The 23599-nt window shown below is 40.0% G+C and overlaps 2 protein-coding genes across 2 annotated transcripts; both read right to left on the minus strand.

The window, feature by feature from the left end:
* Positions 1–39: 39 nt before the first annotated feature.
* On the minus strand, positions 40–6212 carry LOC114569474 (caspase-6). Its single transcript, XM_028599305.1, has 8 exons — positions 6048–6212; positions 5687–5728; positions 4160–4202; positions 3904–4053; positions 3714–3790; positions 3331–3506; positions 3055–3205; positions 40–1824 (listed from the first exon to the last, which is right to left on the minus strand). Exons 1-8 carry the CDS (start codon positions 6076–6078, stop codon positions 1589–1591), a joined length of 906 nt encoding a protein of 301 aa, XP_028455106.1. The 5' UTR covers positions 6079–6212; the 3' UTR covers positions 40–1588.
* Positions 6213–16977: 10765 nt separating this feature from the next.
* On the minus strand, positions 16978–23230 carry LOC114570690 (phospholipase A2, group XIIA). Its single transcript, XM_028601140.1, has 4 exons — positions 22816–23230; positions 22180–22256; positions 20267–20432; positions 16978–17920 (listed from the first exon to the last, which is right to left on the minus strand). Exons 1-4 carry the CDS (start codon positions 23027–23029, stop codon positions 17802–17804), a joined length of 576 nt encoding a protein of 191 aa, XP_028456941.1. The 5' UTR covers positions 23030–23230; the 3' UTR covers positions 16978–17801.
* Between the last annotated feature and the right edge of the window lie 369 nt (positions 23231–23599).

Raw genomic sequence — 23599 nt, forward strand, 5'->3', positions numbered from 1 at the left:
CTTTTGCCACAAAAATAATGAAAGTTATACACAACATAATCACTGTAACGGGAGGAACTAAAATGTCCCACTGATTTTATTATACAGTCACAACAGTAAGACCACAAAAATACAGGATCAATGTATGCTGGTAACTTTGTTTTTCCTGAGTCATAGATCATGTGTTACAGGTCCACAGTACAGCCTCCTCCCTGAGGTTCTTTCCACACAGGTGTTTGTTGCCATGTTGGGTGCAAATAAGCATTATTAAATGTAGTACTGTAAACTGCTACAACACAAAGAACTGCACAAACATAAATTCCCTTTTTGATGGAATGAGTTTGAAGACAAACAGCGTGTTTATGTGGCACCCGGAGATGAGAGATATCACTAGGTGCATATAGAGAGATAATAATGTATAAAAACCCTGATGTGACCGAAATCATGAATGACCTGGCTGTCATGCTGTTATGTCACATGTCTCATCTTAAATTTCCAGCATCCTCAGAGTCTGAGGAAAGCTTTCAGATAAGGCAACATTTGTGTGGTGCTACAGTAGTTTAAACAGGATTAAAGAAGCAAGCAAAATGTGACAAATTGCTAAGACAAGAACACCACAACGTGGCCCATAATATTCCTGAAGTTTAAAAGCAATTTTGTGAAAGTGCAAAATGTCTACTGATTTACAATGGTTGGACAAATTAATAGGAATACCTTAAAACATAATGCACTCGAATACAACAAGACCATACATCATGGTCTCAGAAACTACCCTTGATTTGAGCCAACATATTTCTGTCATATATAAGCAAAGAAATCACATTATAGTTTTATAAATTAGTTAGATTCAGGAATATAAAATCACCCTTACATTGGACTTTGGGGGGCAAATTAGTATTGGAAATGAAAAAGATTGAGTTGTGAGAAATAGAGGCAGCATAGTTTACAGTTGATCGATGAATTAATTGATTTTTACAGACAATCAAGTATCAGATTTCTCCTTCACCCTCTACAGATACTTTCCCTCTTTTGATTCTCTGTCATGCAAATGCAAAATACTGAAAGCTCTTTATAAACCAGGTCAGGGTTAAACCCAGCCAAGAAATCTGGTTTCTCCAGAAGAAACTTTACATGATAAATGCATGGCATTAGGTTTCGGAAGTAGAGTGATGGCCTGAGGCCAGAAAAGTCTCCTTCCAGGCAGCGCTGCGACCACTGACTTCAAGGCACCTAACCCTAACCTTAAGAAGTCCCCTTGTGCCCGTGCCCCTCACAGCGCCCATCCCGGGCGTTGTGTTTTAACCCTAACCTAACCATAACCAGAGCCTAATCCTAGTGCCTTCCAGGCATCGCTGCTTGGAAGGAGATGTTGGGGGCTTAAAACACTGATAAACGTGAATACAAGTTGTTCCTGTTATTTTATAACCACTGATTTCACTGAAAATACTACGGCTGCCATTTGACTGATGATTCAATGCATATGTGAATAAAGTTTGAGCAAAAATAGAGTGGAGGACTAAAGAAAAACACCAACATTCTTTAAAATCTCCCAGTCCCTGTTTCCCAGGTATAAAACCAGCTCATTTTATGATTGAGCTTTTATAAACGGTTACTTTTTTGGTCGAAGGTAGAGTTTCTTGGTGAGCATTGAAGCAAAGCAAGGTACTTGCTTCTTCCCAATGGCGTTCAAGTCGATACTGTTCCCAACACTCCTCATCGACACTTTCCTGTTGACCAGTGTCAGTAATTCTGTGAACTCAAGGGAGTCTCCATACATTTGAAGCAGCTGACACAGGTCCTGGACATACCAGGAGCCGTTGATGGTCTCCCGGTGAGAATAGTACCCTTAACAAACAACACAGGTGACAGGACAGGATTGTTATTGACTGAACAGCAAGAAGGACATTTAAAGTGCCTTTAATGTACGGTGGCCCTGAGAGCTCAACGAACAGGAAATTATGAAAAACATAAGCAAAAAAAAAAAAAAAAAAAAAAAAACGTCTTCACCGATTTGCAAACATATGTACAGCATTTAGAAAAAAACACTACAAATAAAGGAAACTGAAGAAACTGTTCCCAGGGGGCACAAAAAATGTATGCACATGGCTGTGACTAACTTTTTGCCATGGTTTGTGGCTTATGAATTTATTGATCTGAAAAAACTATTGATCTGACAAAATATACACAATTTATTGTGAAACAGGCTAACTTTACGTTAGCTCGCGGGCTATAACAGTAATAGATACTTTCAGAACCCGTAAAAGCGGACAAGCAAGTTAAATTACCGGTAGACACTCAACAGTTAAGTAACTGCTGCTCATTACAGAAAGGTTTGGTATACATTTCAAAACATTATTCAGGCTGTCAAAACTGGGACCTATTATGACTTATGACAATAAATACAACATTTGCTATTTTTTTTTTCTTAAACATTACTTGGTGAAAATAAAAATAAAAATAACTATAACCAGCTAACATAACAATAGCTTGTTTCACTATTAATTGTATGTGTATTTCATCAAATTATTTGAATTGGCAGTCAAGCAAAAGGCTAACGCTAGGTAAACAGCGGATATCTGCAATAATATAAAAATCATGCAATCACAATGTTAAAATAAACCACAATTGCATAACTACATTTTAGCTCATTTTCCAACAACACGGACGGACTAGCCGACTTCAATAACTTACTGAGTCACAAACAACAAGCGTGTCTCAGCTTGTGTGCATCACTTTCTTTAATGTACCCTGGAAACAGTCTCCTTTGTTGTCTGTGCTACTTGCAGCACGTTTATGTATTTGGTTGTGTTTTCTCTATTTGCCATGTTTTTTTTTCTTCTAAATGCTGCACGTGTTGTCTATTTTGATGAAGATGTTATGTCTATTTGCATGTGTTTTCTTAATTTGCATTACACGGAGCTCTCAGGGACACCGTATAGATGTTTTAAATAATTCACTCTAGTTTTTAAGTAGGATTACTGTTCAACAGCTTCAAAGTATCAAATGAAGTGGGAATCTTGCCACCGTGTTGCAACAAGAGCTGATTCAGAGTTTCAAACAGCCCCGCTGACTCACCTTCAGCCACAGAGTAGCACATGATGAAATCAGCCCCAGCAGGCAGGGTGTGTACGGCGCTAGCGTCCACCACCACCTCATTCGTCTTCAGCTCACTGTCCACGACATCACAGGCAGTCACTGGATTGTCGTGCTTGTCTCCGCGGCATGCCTAGTGATGGACACAGCGTCATTCACTGTGACTGCATTTTTTTTTTTTAACTATAGATTTCCAAGAATAGTTTCCTGCTTGTTGCCATATTCTGATGGATTAAATGGGGTTTTGTTTGTATGTACCTGTAATATAAAGATCTTTGGCTTGCCTACGAGGCTCTTGCACTTGTCTCCTTTGAACAGGGAGGTGATATCCTGAATGCTGATCTTGCCATCGTAGGTGTAAACGTGATCGTTCTCGCCGTGGCTCAGGAAGACGAGCAAAAAGCAGTCTGCATCTGAATGGTTGGCTTCTGCGGCTAGTGGGACATCAGATTTTGTTAAACTTGCTACTGAACAAGTAAAACAAGGCCTGCATTTCAGCATATCACATGTTGGATCTGACTAATTTTTTATTATGCAGGACAACGAGGAATCGGAATTTGAACTACAGCAATGACATAGTGCTGCCTACCAAATATATATTTAGTAATTTGACTGTCATAAGCGATCATGCATGTGCTTACCTTCACTGATTTTATTTAAGACTTCCTCCTGTTTGTAGTTATCGTAAGCTTTCACTTCGAAGTTTAGCTCCTTCAGTCTAAAAGAGGTGAAGGAATGTCCTACAGTAACTGAACAAGTACAGACAAGTTCTTAAGCACACAGTCGCAAAATACAATGTTGCCTCTCCAGCAGCTGGCTGGGAAGGGATACCTTTTCTCCAGATTGTAGCGGTCAGCGTTGGTTCCATGCCTGTCATTTAACCCCAAGCGCCAGAAGAAGCGCTCCTGGTTAAAGATGAGTGCAAGGCCTCGTTGTTTGTTGTCCATCTTGTACTCCTCGGCAGGATCCAAAGCTAAAGAGCTGTTTTATGACGAAAAAGAGCACAGAAACATTAGTTGAAGTGCTGAACCAGTAGGAAATGAGAATTTCAGGATAATAACCACACAAACGAGAAGAAACGGTTTACCTCCTTATGAAGAAATCAGTCTCCGTTAGGTTCTCCGTGCATGCTATAAAAAACAACATATACATGAATAACCCATACAACAATGTAGAATATAATTACTAAACAATAATTCACCCAAAGGTTTGGCTTTACAGCTTTTTTTTTTTAAACATAAATAAATAAATATACTCAGAATATGTATCTGAAGTTGCCAAAAATACAGATGATTGAGCTTTCTGGATTTTTTGTTAAACAGCACAACTACAGGTGCATGAATTGCTCCACTGCTGCTTGTATGGGGTCAAGCAGCCATTGTCCCATCAGTTTAGAGTCCTCATTGCCTTCAATAGCTGGGTGACAGGTAAAGAAAGATGGCAAAGGGTGCTAAAAGAACAGAGGCCAAAAGTGACACCTCCACCCCACCCTACAGATATGTAGGTTAGGCTTTGTATGCTAAAGGCAACAGTTTGGGTGTGTTTGACAATGTGGAAGGTATTATCTGACCTATAAAAAAATACAAGTCGGTATATATCCTTGCTAGTATACACTCAGTTGGCAGTTTATTATGTACACCAAGCTAAAACTGTTGCAGCCCAATACAACAGTCCTGCAATATAACCCTCCCTTCATGAAAGTTATAATGTTAAGTTTCTTTTTAAACTGGTTTTATTGAAGTGTAGATTCCACTTAATGGTCATTTTAGATGCTGTACACTGTAATATTTAGTGTGCTTTCATTGATAAATAAATAGGGTGGACAAAATATGAGAAACACCGGTCAGTATAACAATACAACTAAACAGCACCACGAACACATTGACCATACAGTTAAAGCAACACCTCTGAAAAACAGCTTCAACAAAAAACGTATAACCCTCATCAGTGTTTCCTTTAGGCAATGGGGGCCGGTCTGTCCAAACAACAACCCGACTCGGAAGAAAGCGAACGTTTTGACAATAAAGTACATCAACACAATAGTATGTGGAGTTAAACTGGACAGGCCCAATATGCTCTGAATATTTCTACTTGTTGTTAAATTGCAATGGGCAGTGCATTATGTCGGCAGGATAATTTAAAACTGTGTCTACATTGGGCATCTGCCCTATTTCTGATGTGGTGGCAGAAATGTTGCCATGATGGGCCGCCACTACAAAATCAACATAGAGGAAACACTGCTGAAAGGAATATTAATGGCAGACAAGGTGTACCTAATAACCATATGATGAATGTGTATTGGATCAAGCCCAAACTATTTAGCAAGCTGGGCTGTTATAGTTTCATGCTGATCAGTTTCTAAATGACAAAGGATGACAGGAAATCTGGGAAAAATGATCTCCTGTATGATACACAGTAATAACCGAGGCAGTTTGAGTTAATGATTCACCTTTAACATTTAAATTGACTGTACTTTGGCCAGCTGGCAATAAAACCGTATTTCTTAACTTTATCCTGTTCGTTTCACTTTTATTTTGATAAGAGCAAAGAAACTTCACCAGAAATAATACACAAGCGTTAACAAATAGTATGTAATTTAGTGTAAATCACTCACCCGCACTGTCTGTTTGTGTTGTGTTGCCTTTAGCAACACTTCCTAGAAAGGCGAGAGAAAGGGCAATTAAGTCCTGAGATTGAGAATGTTTTAATGACATTTAAAACCTGCTTTACATGTTGTACTAACTTAGTGACTGACTGAAGAGATAGAAGACTGGCAGTAAAGCCACGACAACTCTTATGTAAGAACATAGTAAACGATAGTAAACAGAACTTCACTGATGATACCGAGCCTTTAGTTACATCGGACATTAGCTAGCGAAGTCATTGTATTTATTTTTCAAACATTTAAAATGGCGTACGCAAGAGTTCACAATGTATCTCTACTTTTAATTAAAACATATATGTAAATTCATTACCTCCACATCTGTCTGCTACCGTGTTTGACATGTTCACAGATCTTCACTCCGACTGACACTGCTGAAAAATGCATTTGCTTCCTTAAAGCCAGAACGATGAGCCAGGAAGTAGCTCCTCCCCTTCCGAATCTCATTGGCTCAAAGTGACAACTGGAGAACACGATTGGCTATCAGGACTTTCAGTCAAAGGTCAACAGCCAGGACTTCCGTGTCTGCCACATTGCCACCATAGACTGTAATATACAGTCTATTGCAACAGATAAAACATTTGAATACAGGGATTAAATAAATCCGAAATAATAAAAGTGATACAATACAATCACACTTGAAGGGAAACATATTATTACCTATTTTGAATGTAAAGATAGAAAGTTATGTAATATTGTAAATCTCTTTATTTTATAAAAGTACCATATCCATAAGGCAAAACTTTCCAAATCAACACCGTGTTTCAAACTATTCCAGGTTGAATTCGACATGTACTTTGATTCTCTTAAGATGGTATCCAATAAGAAAGCTATCTTAATATCTGATGTCTACTCACATTTCTTTCATAGATATGGTGAAGTTTAATGTTGGTAGTCCAGATACAGACTGATCTCAATAAATGGCGTAAAAGAAGTTGGTAATTTAATGGCACAGATTAGAACCCACATTGAAACGTAAGCAAGTAAAATTGCTGAATGTTAGAACATTGTGTCAAATTGGTCATTATTGTTACTTATAAAGTGTCAGGTTTAGTTCCATCATAGTGTTAATAGTGTCAAAAAACATTAGCTGACGTTGATGTTCAGTGGCTAAGTCAGAGATTATCGGCGTTTATAACCCGTTTTTTGCTTGCATCCTTCTGTCAGTGGACAGAATTTGTTCAGCCTCTGAATCAGTCTACAGTCTTGATCCTGTGGTGGTGTCACAGTTCCTTCTTTACTTCCAGTGGACACACACAAGACTGCCTCTGGCTGTCCAGGTATGGCTTACATCCCAAGTGCATAACAGCATCAAACAGCAGAGTCACTGCTGACTCACAAGCTGCCAAGAGAGAAAGAAAGAACAAGAAGTTGAACATGAGCAAATAAACAACAGGGGAAAGGTCAGCTGGTTTATGAACAGGTAGCTTTACTTTGTTTTAGGAATACAATAAAAAATTCCTACACAGCAGTATCCACACTGTAAGAAAAGTCCGTAAAAATACAGGCTAATATACTGTGTTCATGCGAAGGGATTTCTTGTAATGATTTTTCACAGGTATTTTTCCCGTATTTTGATTTGCGCAATGCATCTTGCAAACAAGACTCACCGCAAAACGCGAAAAAATTCACAAAGGTGTTCAAAAGTTAACTGTTTCACTGGGATTTTGGAGGAACCTTTCTTACACCATTGTGGTAAAAATTCAGAAATATATTGTTTATGATATAGGGACTTATACTTCATCCAGCTTTTGTGTGTTTTTCTTTGGGTGTCAGGTCGAAATGGGTTACATTAACACCTAACATTGGCTATTTTAGCTGGTGTGCCCCAGTGTTGCCAACTTAGCGACTTTGTCGCTATAGATTTAGCGACTTTTATTTTTTTTCAAAAAAGCGACTAGCAACAAATCTGGCGACTTTCCGTAGAAAAGTTGCCAGTAGGTATTGTCCAGCGGGCACCTTATATATATGTCAATGGCGGGCACGCAAGGTATTTCAAAACAGTCTCCTCTCACTTCTGTTCTGAGACTCACTGAGGAGCAGCCCCTCCCCTCTCTCTTCATGTGCAGCAGCACTGCACACAGTGGACAAGCCAACCTTCTTTAAGAATTCTTTATTGATCTTTTTCCCTCCCTTTGTAGAATTTAGTTTCTTTACTTCAAAGATAGGCTACCTAAGTAATAATTATAAGGTAACGTTAGACCTCTGTGCCCATCTCACGGTTGGGCCAACTATTTAGCTAGCTAGCCAGATATCGCAAGCTAAAACGGGGCCGGTTGGGCAGGCTAATGTTAGTTAACCAGCTTTTTATGATTAAAGTTACGTTAATGTATTTACACGTAAAATGTTCATTTTGTGAAGCTTTGTGTGATTGACTGCTGCTCAGTAGCTAAGTTAAGCTTTGCAAGCTAAGGTGTGACTGGAGGGGAGACTCAAACCATGTTAACGTATTAACAGTTCAGTTTCCGTTTCTTTTTCTTTGAACAATCTGAATTTGCATGGTGGAGGGAGGATTAACGTTAGATTACCATTATGTTGGCTTGTAGTGTTTGTGACTTTCAATGTGTTTCACTGAATACCTAAAGACATGTTCACAATGTATTGTTTTTATGTGGCCATTAAGATTGTGGAAGAAGGTTTTCCTCATTCAACTGCTTTGCTGTTCATATGTCACGAACACACCCAGATCTGCAGACCAGACAAACTTGGGACTGGAGTGTGTCTGTACAGTTGAAGTGTTCATTGAACTTTTGCAGCTGAGAATATGTAGATGTTAAAATGCTCATGTCTCACTTAAGTAGACACATACAAGAGGAGAATGGACCTGATGTAATTGATGTGAGTGATGCAGATCAAAGTAAGGATGTTGATCATGATAAAGTGCAAGATGCCTACACAGATAATCTAGCTGTGTTTTACTTAGGTTTGCAGGCAAAGTATTTAGTCCCAGCCTCCACAATTACAGAGATAGCAAATTAAATAAAAAACTCTTCAGAACTATTCAACATGAATACACAATGGATGTACTATCTCGAGACCTTGAACAGTATGGTGTTCCAACAGAGACATTAACACGTCTTGGAAACAAGCGGAGCCCAATGCACGAGGGCTTACATGCAAATGGTCCTTTAACCATGCACCATCAAAGGCTGCAATATTACAAGACACACTTATTTTGAAATCTCACTTGGGTACAATGATAGAGGGCAGAAGAGGCACTATCAATATATCCCAATACTGCAAAGCCTCAAAGCAATGCTAAATAATGAATTCCAAAAATCAATTTTTTGGATGGTTCGGACTTTTGGACCAAATACAAGAAGCTCTGGCAGGCTCTCCTTGTGTTACAAGACCGGGGAAGCTCCTTTAAGGTGCTTAGTGAGAGAGAGTGACGGTGAATGCGTTCCGAGAAGACAGCTGTCGGCTATCAGAGCAGAGAATACATCAGCAGTTTATTTGTTAAGTGGTAAATGTACAGCGTAGGTTTCAGTTTGTCTCTGAATAAATGCTCCAGAAAGAAAGTTCCCGTGTCTTGCTTCTCAACATCACAACAAAACAAAAAGGGCCGCGACAGTAGGGGGAGAGCAGCAGTCAGTAGGGGGAGAGCAGCAGTCAGTAGGGGGAGAGCAGCAGTCAGTAGGGGGAGAGCAGCAGTCAGTTGGAAAAACTCTGACACAGAGAGAGCATATGAGAGGACGAGGAAGCCCTTCAACAAACCAATCAGTTAGAAGTATCTGGAGACGTAGCTCACGTATGTGATGACAGCAGGACGTAGGTTTGTCACGTATAGATCTTTAGTGCGCTTGCAAAACTGCAGTGTGAAACCACAACTTACCGGATCAAATGTATACAATGTAACAAAAACATGAACCTTGGTCCGGACCTTGGTTCGGACTTTCATGTGTGAAAACGCCCTTAGTGACTGATGGGAACAACAGTCTTTGACATTGGTCCAGTATTAAGTGTAAAGAGTTTCAGAGAAGACAAAAGTAAAGTTACATCCCATGAACCAGTTGGTTCACATTCATCTGCTGATGGATCTGAAATTGAAATGAGTTTCCTTATGTGCCTGCTTCTTCTTACAGACACTTAATCAAGTGTTGTTTTGTGTTTTGGGGAATGAGGAAACATTAAAAACAGTTGACTTAAAAAACATGACAACAATGTCTTTACACAATGTCATGACAACCTTTAGTCTGGAATGTATGTGGGGCAGGAATATGTCTTTGTCAGCTGATATAAAATGCACCTCTTTTGATTAATTCTATTGAATCGGTATATTCAGATTCATACCAAATTATCATTCCTCCTGATTCTCTCCCCTGAGTGACTCCTTTTAATTTGGTGGATGGGTCAATAATTTCTCTGTAGCCTATTTGACAACTACTGGAAGAACCTTTACACCATGTTATCTGACAAAAAGTCATGTTTCCATCAATGTATTTTTATGCGCATTTTGAAGTATCGCATTAGAAAATGTTGATGGAAACAGCAAAATTCAAGAAAAAAAAACTTCCTCAAATTCGCAAAAAAGTTTTTATTATTTTCCATGTTTTTGTGTCTAAGTGACTGATGGGAACAACAGTCTTTGACATTGGTCCAGTATTAAGTGTAAAGAGTTTCAGAGAAGACAAAAGTAAAAGTTACATCCCATGAACCAGTTGGTTCAGTGTTCTAAGCATTTGATCTCGGTCCAATGGGAGCAAGAGAAGCTGCAAAGTTACATTCAGTTCTCCACCTGCTTTGTCTGACAGAAGGGTGTAACTTTGGGTTTAACATTGAGATCTCCAACTATGTAGGGAGGTCCCAGAACATGTCTGCCTAGACCATTTCACATTCATCTGCTGATGGATTGATTGTTTTGTGTTTTGGGGAATGAGGAAACATTAAAAACAGTTGACTTAAAAAACATGACAACAATGTTTTTACACAATGTCATGACAACCTTTAGTCTGGAATGTATGTGGGGCAGGAATATGTCTTTGTCAGCTGATATAAAATTCACCTCTTTTGATTAATTCTATTGAATCAGTATATTCAGATTCATACCAAATCATCTCCCCTGAGTGACTTTAATTTGGTGGATGGATCAATAATTTCTCTGTAGCCTATTTGACAACCACTGGAAGAACCTTTACACCATGTTTCCTGGAGGACAACAATACGCACCATCAAAGGCTGCAATATTACAAGACGCACTTTAACTATGTTCAGCCTGTTGAAATCTCACTTGGGTACAATGATAGAGGGCAGAAGAGGCACTATCATTATATTCCAATACTGTGTTGCAACTTAATGTTTATTGTTAGGGGTGTTAAGCACTTTGAGTTTGAATTTGGGTTACTGATTTAGATATGTTTAAGGATATACATAAATGCATCATTCCTTATTTGATGTAAATTGTTGATTAAAAGGTTACATTGAGTAATACTACATTACCCATAACGCAGTGCGGGTTACGTTTAGGAATTGACGTAAATAACGTAAAAGAGCACGTTTTTTTGAGATGCAATGCCTGTACATGCCTGAAGTTCTGCAAGTAAAGAATCCTCGTTTTGAAGCAGTTACCGTTTGCCCATTTATTTGCTGGATAGTAGAAATACAGAACATACTGCAAAGCCTCAAAGCAATGCTAAAAGATGAAAGTGCAGCTCAGCAGAGTTTTAACTCACCTCTGGTTGAAGATGGCATACTCTGTGATTTCACTGACGGGCACGTTATTCAATCTAATGCTATGTTTTCTTCAGACCCAGATTCTTTAAAAGTGATGCTTTTTCAAGAGGCTTTTGAGGTAGCTAATCCACATGGATCTGCCAAGCAAAAGCACAAAGTTTTAGCTGTTTACTTCACTCTGAGAAATTTCCATCCACACCAACGGTCAACTGTTGATCAAATACAGTTGGCACAGTTCTGTATAGAGAAAGAATATTTTGGAGTGGACAAAGTTTTCAGTGAACTTGTGTCTGACTTGTGTGAGCTGGAGGGAAAAGGCATATCCTTTGAGGATAAGACATATAGAGGTACTGTCGCATGCATAATGGGAGATAACCTGGGCTCCCACATGATTGGAGGGTTTACAGAAAATGTCAGTATTGCTTAGTCCTGCAGATACTGTCATGTCACAAAACGTGCATTTCAGTCAAACCCTCTCACAGTTGTCACTCAGAAAGATCCTGCCAGTTACAATGAGTCAGTTCTTGGAGAGTCACCCTGAAGTTTCTATGCATCAGGGCATTAAAGGCAACAGTCTTTTCAACTAACTGTTTCACTTCCATGTGTGTCAGCCTGGACTGCCTCCCTGTCTAGCACATGACACATTTGAGGGGGTTATAGACTATGACTTAGCAATGTGTTTGCAGTTCTTAATCAAAACAAAAAAGTGGTTTAGTTACGAGTTACTAAATAACAGACTCATTTCCTGGTGAAAGCAGCAACAAACCAAACGCTGTTCCCAATGGGGCAAAGCTTGGGGGCCATGCAGCCCAGAACAGCTGGCTATTGAGGTTCTTGCCTATTTTAGTGCATGACAAAATTGAAGATGCTGGCAATGCTGTATGGCAGCTGATAATACTTCTGAGGGAGCTAACTGAATTTGTCTGTGCACCTAGCCTTTCAGAATCTCAGATTGCTTACATAAAAAGGTACTGATTGAGGAGTATGTGGAAATGAGGCAGGAGTTATTCCCACATGTAAATCTTCAACCTAAAACACCACTATCTGCTTCACTGTGCCGACTTGAGTTTACAGTTTGGTCCACTCATACATACTTGGACAATGCGCTTTGAAAGTAAGCATAGCTACTTTAAAAGATGCATCAGGTCATGTAAAGTTATCAGTTATTTCAGGCTTATCAGAGTCAGGGCAGTTTATTAGCCCAGTTTTTATCCAGAGCTCTATGATGAAAAGCAGCCGTCACAGACTTTGGATTTAACTCATGTAACTCAGTTGTCACAGATAAAGTCCAGGTGAGAGGCACTTCATATGCAAATGCTAGTCTTACTATGATATACCAAAGGAGAATAACATTTGGGGCAAATAGCGAGCATTTTTATTAAAAATGAAACCACTGTCTTACTTCTGCTGCGGGGGAAAACTGCCAGCTGGATCCCTGAGCTTGGGGTCTATGAAATTGATAAAAAATAGTTCAGATATGCTCATTTGCAAAAATCTAGACAAGCTTAATGATTATGCTGTACTTTCTTTTTACCACAGAGGTGCAAGGTTACGCATCCCATTTAAGCATATGCCACTATGGATCTTGTAAAAGAACTGGCCCAGAAAGCTTTGCCATCACTTAGTAGTGATCTGATGGACTCACTCTTGGCTAGACTGGAGGTGATTGGAGTGAACTGTGTAGATGACCTTAACTTTGTCAAGACAGAGGACGTCGATGGAATTCTGCCTCCTATTCAGTGTAGAAGACTAATTCAAGTCTTCAGTGCAGGTAAGTGTTCAGATTTCTGACCCTAATCCTTTTACTGTCTGTATGTATATCTTTGTGGATATCAGATGGCCTTGACATTTTCTGGTATTGTTCTATACTACTAGATGTCATACATTTCTAAAATAGTTTGCCCACAGTTGCTTATTTATAATACTAAAGCTTGCTGAAAATTGTATAAAAAACTTAATGTTGTGGTTTTGAGCCCACTTTATCTTCAAACTGAATCACATCAGGTCCTTCATAGTTTTACATGGAATGTAAATGTTAAAAGTACTTTCTTAGAAACTAGGCGCATGTCTGAAAGATATAAAAATTGTTCATTGACAAGGCATTAAAAATACAAATAGCACACCTATATTTCAGGGACATTTTTCCAATGTATGACACAGTCTACCCTAAAAACAATCAGAAAACTGGAGAAAGCATATTTATAAATAAATTGGAGATGGTCTGATACCATTTTTTGCTTCCCGATACCGATTCTGATACCTGAACTTGCGTATCGGCCGATACTGAGTACTGATCCGATACCAGTGTGTCATATATTTTATTATGTTTTAACAACTGTATACTACTATCCCTGTATGGATGTGATATTATTTCTATCTTTGTTGTCTGTCTGGCTCAGGTTAAACTCTTTGTGAAACATGAACAAACACAAACAGTGAACGCCACAAAACTTTCTTTTATTATCCAGTTTGACAGTCATTTAAAACGGAAAAAGAACATAAATAAACTACTTTAACGTAGATTTTCTTTAGGGCTTTATTACGTGGTATCAGATCGGTGCATAAACTCCAGTACTTCCCAATACCGATACCAGCGTTTTAGGCAGTATCGGAGCCGATACCAATAAATGCTCCAAATATGAAGCTGGCACTGTGAACTACTCTTTATTTACTGAAAGGATATTTCAGTTTTTTTGAAGTGGGGTTGTGTGCGGTATGTATGCCTAGTCAGTGTATTAGCTGCACTCTCCCAGTTTCCTTGAGTAGAGCGCAGTCCAGGGACAGAAGCAGGACAATACACTGCAGGACACACAGCAACAACAAAAAATATTTTAGCTCCTATTAAAGTCTCACCTCAAAACAAATACACTAGTTTAATTGCACGCTATATTTGGAATGCTTTCAGCAACACCTGATTGTAAAACAGCTGTTTCTTTCAGAACAAACTGCAGAACTCCTGTATTCCTACACATAAGCACAACTGTGCAAAATCGGCTGCTTTACAACCTGTTGAAACACTGAAAATATTTTAAATAAACGTACAGTTAAACTGATGTATTTATAGGACTTCTTTTAGGTGGATAAACTGTTTTTGTTGTCTCCATCCTCAGCATTTCATCACTTGCTTCTGTCCCTGCACTCTGTCGCCAGGGCTGTCTACCAAACTTTAAAATAAAAATAAAGTTATATTAGTGCTATATTATAGTGTAAATAAAATATATTTTAGAAAAACATCCTATCTACTTCGGCCTGGCGAGGGGTCAACTTAAACTGAATACTGTGTCACAAATCCTGCAATGGCAAAGGCAGCAGCAGCTGTGACACAAGGTATCTACATAAGAGTGACATGACACTGTCATGAACGTGTCATAACCATTATAAACAAGTCATAAATGTTTATGACATTACGATTCTCTCATTAAATGTCATTCGGCTTTTAGAGTTAGGGTTAGGGTTCATCTCGGAGATATTCAAGCAGTTTAGCACCATGGATTTGGTTTTCTAGTTTGTGCTCACCTTTCTTTGAAAAGAAGTCAGTTACCAATTGTTTCCTATCCTTTTTGTTTTCTCTCCTTCTCTTGTCTTTCCTTTCTTTTTTGGTAGCCTGATTTGGTTTTCTTTGAGAAAGACATTTCTGCAGCAGAAGTTTGCGCTCCACCAGACGCTCAACTGAACTAGCTAACGTAAACAAATGCGTGCAGATGGACTAAACCATTTGGCGCATTAGCAAGGGGTTGGTGAGACCTTAGATAGTCTTTTTTTGTATACAAAATGTAGTCAGTCAATCAACAAAGTTATTCAGCCAATACACTACCTTTACATTTCATCTGACATGCATTATGAAATTTAATTAGGAAATGAAAATATCCAGGTGAAATAAAATATATTACAGACTTTTCAAGGGCCCTCTCTACCCTTGGGCCCTGGTAATCAGTATCGGTTTTACCCCCAGTCCGACGCCCCTAGTAATCGCCACCAAACAAGTCCAGTGCTACATTCACAGAAACCAGCGTTTCCTGGAGAAGGTAAATTAAATTAAGGCTGATTTATTCCTGAAAATGTTGTCTTGACGGCATCTCAAAGATCACTTCTGTTTTTATTTCAATACCTAGCACCTAGCAGGTAAGCGCCTACCTGCTGCAGTTGTGTGGATAATTAGACGCGGTCACGTGACCGATGATAAACCAGTTTCAACGTCATACAAGTCTGTGATATTTTTATTATATTAATATCAGCGTCATACATTTACTTCGTCCTCCGGGGTTGCTGCCACGGCAGACACCAACAACCTTTGACAAAGATGCCATTTTCCCTAAGGTGACCTCAGGGAGTTATAAGACTCTAGAGACGGCTGGGCCCCAGCCGGACATTCCTAGTTCATCTTCACTAAACATTTGGGTTTACGGGGATCTGTCCCCAAGTATTCTCGGTCCTTCCAGTAGGCTAGTCTCCCCTGCCACGTGATCTAACTCACCAGGTGGTGATCAGTTGACAGCTTTGTTCCTCTGTAACCTGGTTGTCCAAGACATATGGTCGCCGGCCCGCAAATCTGATGATATCACCACAAAGTTGATCAAATCTTTGGCCTGAAGTGTTCTGGTACCAATTTCGCCTATATTTTTAAATCACCCCCTGCCCCTAGCTGCTCGAACATGGTCTTTGTTATGGCCAATCCATGACGAACACAAAAGTCCAATAACAAACCAAGTACCATTCAGTTTTAGATCAGGCAGACCATTTCATCCTAATCACACCCCTCCAGGTTTCTCCATCCTTGACCATTGCCCAGTGCTGAAGTCCCCAAGCAGTACTTGTACCTAGGGGGTAAGCTATCCTTTGGAGCACCCCACTCAGAGACTCCACAAAGAGTGGATACTCTGATCTGCTGTTCAGTGCATTGGCACAAACAAAAGTCAACATTCCTCTTAGCAACTCGTATAGTGTTGATCCTTTTGATCTTTAGAGATCTCCAAAACAGAGACGCTCAGTTGGGGGCAAATGAGTATCCCCACACCAGCCCCTCTCAAGGATGTTGCTTCTCAATGCGATGAATAGGGAAAGAGGCTAAAGGCTAGAGGCAGAGGCGGAGACCTAGAAAAAAAATGCACCAGACCCAAATGCCTATTCCTGTGGGAGGTGGGCCCCATGGGTCAAGGCCTGGCCATGAGTCGCTCATCTGCGACTTCGCTCCCAGGTCTGTTCCAGGCAAGGTGCTGCAGCTCCTTCTTGGCCGATTCATGGGGTCTGTGAATAGCTCATTAAAAACGGTGACTCATAAAACATTCAAGTACAGGGATAGATATGATCAATCATGAACAATAACAGAGACTAGGGTTAGTACAGCCAAAGATTAGGATAGCTAAACATCTAATCCAGACTTTTTTCAGTGAGCTTTTTATTCATCAACTTCAAATAAAGTATAGAAAAGTCATCTTTTAGATGAGGGATCAATGGGAGCTGAGTCACAGACCCAGAGTGGTCCCTAGACTCCACTCTGGATGCTGCTTACAAGAAACTATAAACTTTTACTGTTTCTATAAAAGTGTATAGGATAACTAATACACAGAATGATCAATAAAAGCATGTTTCTTTATTTTTACAACAGTTTAACACAGGTTTTCTCCACAGTGTCATGACATCGGCATCAGTGGAGTGCAACAGTGCATTCCCTGTCATGTGATATTTTACAATTACTTTACAAATTTTAAAAAAGGTAAAACCACAATTGTTTAATATGCTGTAGAAACAGCCATTGTCTTACTTATTCATCACATGTTCCTAATAGGGTTATGGGAGGTAATGTTTTATTTTACGGTCCATTTTTTCCTAATAATTTATTGAAGGTTTCCTGGAAAGAACTATATAAATGTGGTTGTAATTACATGAAAAATAAAAAAATAATACAAAGATCTTAGTCAGTTTAGTTTGTTGTGCTTGAGTTTAAAAACTGTGGCTGGTTTCCAGAGAGAACAGCTCCATTTACATTGTCTTTGTTTTACCCATAATCATTACCACAAAACTTCTTAGGGAATTCTTAGGAATTTACGAACCCGTAAAATAAAGTGCTACCCAAGCATCTAACAGCCTGGGAAACCCTGAACACCCTGTTTCCAGTCCATCACAGGACAAACACATCACACAGTATTAACAAAATATAAATAATTAACTGCATAGGAAAGATATTAACTGTCCACTAGGTATTTTCACATTCACTTTGTCTAACATACCGTATGTCTACATTTCAAAACTCCAATAAAGGGAGGAGATGGACACAAGTCAGTGCAGCTCTGTCCTTGAGAAAATCGACAAGTTGGAGAAAAAAAGTTTATTGCTGGCATCCTTCTGTCAGTGTTGTGCTTCTGAATCAGTCTACAGCCTTGCTCCTGTGGCGGTGTCACAGTTCCCTCTTCACTTCATACTGACACATACAAGACTGCCTCTGGCTGTCCAGGTATGGCTTACATCCCAAGTGCATAACGGCGTCAAACAGCAGAGTCACTGCTGACTCACAAGCTGCCAGGAGAGAAAGAAAGAACAATAAGTTGAACATGAGCCAATACGCAACAGGGGAAAGGTCAGCTGGTTTCAAACAGTTGCCTGCTAACACGTTACTGTAAGAGAGTCAAAAACATTTGTGTGCATTGAAATACAGTATGCATTTTCGATAAATGCAGATTTTATTGTAGAATAAAGTAACATTCAGAATTTACTTTTGTTTTAAAGGTCCCATGACATGGTGCTCTTTGGATGCCCCTAATGAAGTCCCCTGAAGTCTTTTTCCCGGAAATTCAGCCTTGGTGCAGAATTACAGCCACTAGAGCCAGTCCCACAATGAGCTTTCCTTAGTATGTGCCATTTCTGTGTCTGTAGCTATTGAGGAGGAGAGAGGTGCAGGGTGGGGGTGTGGCCTTGACCAACTGCCACTTTGCCCGTTTGAAAGCCATGATGTCTCTCTCTTTCTCATGGGTGGGCCAAATTCTCTGGGCGGGCAAAGCAGAGAAAGGGGAGGTAATCTTGCTCCTTATGACATCATAAGGAGCAAGATTCCAGATCGGCCCACCTGAGCTTTCATTTTCTCAAAGGCAGAGCAGGATACCCAGGGCTCGGTTTACACCTATCGCCATTTCTAGCTACTGGGGGACCATAGACAGGCTGGGGGAACGCATATTAATGTTAAAAAAACTCAAAGTGAAATTTTCATGCAATGGGACCTTTAAAGATAAAATTAAAAATGACGCACCGCAATATCTACAATCACATTAGCATAGAGAGCCAGGTGGCAAGATAGGTTTGATTTGACTCTTAAATATCAAAGCATAGCTTCTTTCCTTACATTTGTGCGAAAAGATTGCATTCTCAGGCGTACCTGTCCTACATTAGATCATACCGTATACTACTGTGGAACATTAATTGTATTTATATATACAGATGGTGTTCAAAAACTGGCTGTGCTGACAGAGTGCCAACACTGAAGTGCAGAAATCAAAAGGGGGGGGGCTACAGTACAAAATATAGGCTTCTTCCACGTTAGGCATTTTGACATGACGTGGTAGGAAAAACACTGGTGTTTATAATAACAGTAACAATAGAACAGGCTTATCTGTGCATCATCCAGCAGCATGCAGCTAAACCAGGTTAACTCCCATTAACAATGGCTGCGTTCTATTCAAGTGTCTCTGTAAGCCATGGCAGTGAGTGTGACAGGAGGTGCTTCACACGTCACTTAAATTGCCTCCTCGACTCCTCCACTTGCCTCCCCTTCCTCGCGTCTTAGTCCCTTCCACTGAGGAGGCACGGAAGAGACGGGAGGAAATCACGGGAGGAGAGAGGCAACGAGCAAATGTGTTTTAGAAGGAGGAGACATCCTATCCTCTGAAGAGTCACATTAATTTGTCAGCTGTATGGGCAGAGTTAGCAACTCCTTCAGCTGAACGGCATCTGGGAAGGCTGCTCTCATATATCCTCGCCTATAGCTCCTCGGTGATCCCTCCTCGGGGCAGAAATAAGAGCTTTGAGACGGTCTTCGCCGAGGAGGGAGAGAACAACTTCCAGCTCAGCCGAGGACAGAGGAGTCGAGGAGCTCACAAATAAGGGACGTGGGATGTACCTGGCATGCACCCAGAACCAGAAGCAGCTAATTGGAATTCAGCCAATATTATTATTATATTTACACCTGTGCTTTTCCTACTGTGACATGTCAAAAATGTTTCTGATCTTCCCGTTATTGGTCACCTGTTAGTGATGACTATACTTTATTAGACCCACAAAGTAATCCAAGTTTTTTGTTTATAATTTGATTTGCACAAGGACTTTTTCTGGCAGGATAACTGATTGCTTATTGTTTTTTAAATATTTTTTTTGGTAATATTTTTAGCATTCCAAATACATGGAGATAAATCCATAGATTCTATTACTTTTTTATTCAATCCCATCTCATTCTGCATCTAATTTGAACACATTAGCTGCATCTCATGTCCCTTATGTGATAGCTCCTCAGTTGAACCGGAAGTTGTTCTGTCCCTCCTCGGTGAAGGCTGTCTCAAAGCTCTATATTTCTGCCCAGAGGAGGGACCACCGAGGAGCTGTAGGCGAGGATACACGAGAGCAGCCTTCCCGTAAGCCGTGCAGCTGAAGGAGTTGCTAACTCCGCCCTTACACCTGACAAATTAATGTGACGCTTCAGAGGAAAGGACATCTCATCCCTCTATAACACATTTGCTCGTTGCCTCTTTCCTCCCATGATTTTTATGCGTCTCCCTCGTGCCTCCTCGGTGAGAGGGAATAAGACAGGAGGCAAGTGGAGGAGTCGGGGATGCAATTTGAGCGACATGAGACCCAGCTATTGACTCAGCCTCTTACCTTGGACACTCTGGGCCAATCCCAGAGTCCTTTGCACATTCCTACAGATGGTCTCGAGACAGTCCTGGAACTGATCATCGCACTCGTGCTTCTCACGGCCGCAGGTGTCATAGCAGCGGTCATGCTGGTTACAACATTTGGTCATGGACGGGATGCCTATGTCAAACTGGAAAAAAAAAACAGGTTTGTCACTCTTTATAATGTTTTTAGAATGACATTCAAATGAAACCGCCGTTGGGAGACACGCATTTCCCTTTAATTCAAAAGATGTGAGAACAGTAATCTGAAGAAAAAAGGTTTCAGCAATGACACAAGGGATAATTCACTGTTCCAAGTTGCCATCTCTTTCTTTCTAAATCCAGAATAAGCTCCTAAGTTTTATCTACATTAAGAATCAGGTGGGCTTCCATCTGACAAATCTCTGCACTTCCTCTTGGTAAGCTGAAATGTCATCATTTGAAATGTAGAAACTAGGGCAGGGTTTTCACAGACGTTTTGCAAGTGCCATAATTTGTTGCTATACCTGCAGTCAAAGGTGTACAATGTGAATAAGAACAGAGATAAAAACCGTACCCTGTGGCACCCCTGTGTTGGTGGTGATGGTGTCGACATGTGAGGTAATCCAAGATACATGCGATGATGCAAATGTGAAACTATTCAGGTTACAGTTAAAGGAACACGCCGACTTATTGGGAATTTAGCTTATTCACCGTAACCCCCAGAGTTAGACAAGTCGACATACCCTTATCATCTCCGTGAGTGCTGTAATGCTGTCTGACGGCTCCAGCGGCATCAGGCCAGCACAGAACATCAGGTGAATGGTTCCAGTAATCCTACTGCTCCAAATAAGTGACAAAATAACGCCAACATGTTCCTATTTACATGTTGTGATTTATAGAGTCACAGCGTTTACAAAAAACAACGTAACATGAGACACAGCCATCTTCTAACAGTAAACAAACCGGGAACTATATTCTCAGGCGGAAGAATATAATACTTGGGCGGAGTGATATGCTCGCAGCAAGCCTGTCTGAGAATATAGTTCCCGGTTTGTTTACTGTTAGAAGATGGCTGTGTCTCATGTTACGTTGTTTTTTGTACACGCTGTGATTATACAAATCACAACATGTAAATAGGAACATGTTGGCGTTATTTTGTCACTTTTGTCACAATCCGGAGCAGTAGGCTAGTTGGAACCAGTTACCTGCAGGATCTGTGCTGGGCTAAGCTAATGCTGGAACCGTCAGGCAGCGTTACAGAACGCACGGAGATGAGAAGGGTATGTATCGACTTGTCTTACTCTGGGGGTTACTGTGAATAAGCTAAATTCCCAATAAGTCGGCGTGTTCCTTTAAGGAGCACAGCTAAAATATGTATTGTGTTAAAAGCACCAGAGATGTCAAAGAATATTATTCTGACATATGTACCAGATACCTCCACATGGCTGTAGATCATATGTTACAGCTAAAGGAGGGCATCATCCTTCATGAAAATTGGAGCAGGTAATTTCATAATATGTGAAGAAGTGAGAGCAATAGGGATAAGGTCCTTAAGTGCCCTAGTATTTGGCTTTTTGGGCATAGGCACACTTGGTGTTTTCCACTTAACTAGAATCTTGGACTTAGACAGAGACAAAGACAAAGACAATATATAGAGAAGCACCTTGCATTTCTGATCTACACACACTTTAAGAGTATGAGGAAGGACCCCATCCTATTACAATACTCTTAGGTCATTGGAATTTTGACACCGTTAGTAAATTGTGTCTGTACTGCAATTTGTTGTTACTTATCAGCTAACATATATGTGTCGATAGATACTTATCTATTGGCATGACCAGAGTAAAACAAAACAAAAAAAACTATAATACATGTAAGAAATCTCTACCCTCCAAACACTGTCACACAGGGTACCTGAAATCCAAACAGCGGGGAGCCACATCCGTTGGGTGGTGGGTGCTTGTATCCAGGACGTTGTGCCGGCTTGTAACCTGTGAGAGAGGAGCAAAGGTGAAGATCATTCTTGTTCTGCCACAGTCCCTTATCTTGCTGTTAGAGATAGCCACATAAGTACACAATATTGAATGGCTTACTGTGCAGCCCAAGGGGCGATAATGTATATCTTGTGCCTCCCAAGTCTTGCATAAACTCAACATTCATTAAGTTTGTCTGCCACTATTTGTTAATAGTTCTTTTATGTTAACTTGTCATAGCAAGGAAAAGCACGTATGAATAATATCCTTGATGTTTAGGTGTGCCCTATGGGTGGCCAGTAAGCCAGCATGTACAACACAAGAGCCCTAATAAATGAAACACAGCCACTATTAATGTTATAAGTTACACATGTGGTTGACAAATCAAACAGACATTCCGTAACCCGGAAATTTCAAAAGGAGAAAATACTGGCTTTTGCATTGTTGTCAGAAAACATAGTATTTCAGCTTAGCATGTTACCTTAATATCTGATGAAATATTGTAGTCATTGTTGGATTTAATACAGTAAATATATTACATATTGCACCTTTAAGAAAGAAGAAAGAAGTATCTTACCATCACTACACTTATAATGGCACAGCCCGTCATCGCCACCAAACAAGTCCAGTGCTACATTCAGGTACGTGTCAATCTTATGTATTCCGTTGCGGATAGTTTTCAGAGTCATCCTCCAGTCTGGAGTCTTCGGCTCTTGTTTGCATGCAGACACACATTGGAGATGTCCAAAAGAATACAAACCCAACAGAAAAACACAGCCGTGGTAGTGCATCGTCCACTTAACGTCGGAGCGAGAAACCAGCGTTTCCCGGATAATTAGTTTAATTAAGGCTGATTTATTCCCAAAAATGTTGTCTTGATGGCATCTCAAGTTCCACTTCTGGTTGTTTTCATTTCACTACCTGTCGCCATCAGGTCGCCATTGACATATCTGTCGCAGCTGTGGTGATGTCGTTTCCGGGTTTGACGCTGTCACGTGGCTGCTGATAAACCAATGAAGATGGTGTCGTCACAAGTTAAAACGTCACGTCAGTCAAATAAAACATGTGGTGATATTTGAAATATTAATTTAGTGCCATACAAAATCGGTAGTTCAATGTATTTTAGCAGTTAGAAAACCCATGGCTTTCTTGTAAGTCCGAACACCAAGCAATGTTATTCAACATCACTCTAAAGCTCACCTACAGTACAGTACAAGACAAACAGTACAGCATGCAGCAAACATGCATGCAGATACCTTTTTAGAAAGAAAAATTTTTTTTTTATATATATATATATATATGCTGAAATTAAAATGTAACAGGGAAGTCACAGAGCTAATGTTCCATTCCACTAAAGGAGC

The sequence above is a fragment of the Perca flavescens genome, chromosome 2 (assembly GCF_004354835.1).
Source record: "Perca flavescens isolate YP-PL-M2 chromosome 2, PFLA_1.0, whole genome shotgun sequence".
NCBI lineage: Eukaryota > Metazoa > Chordata > Actinopteri > Perciformes > Percidae > Perca > Perca flavescens.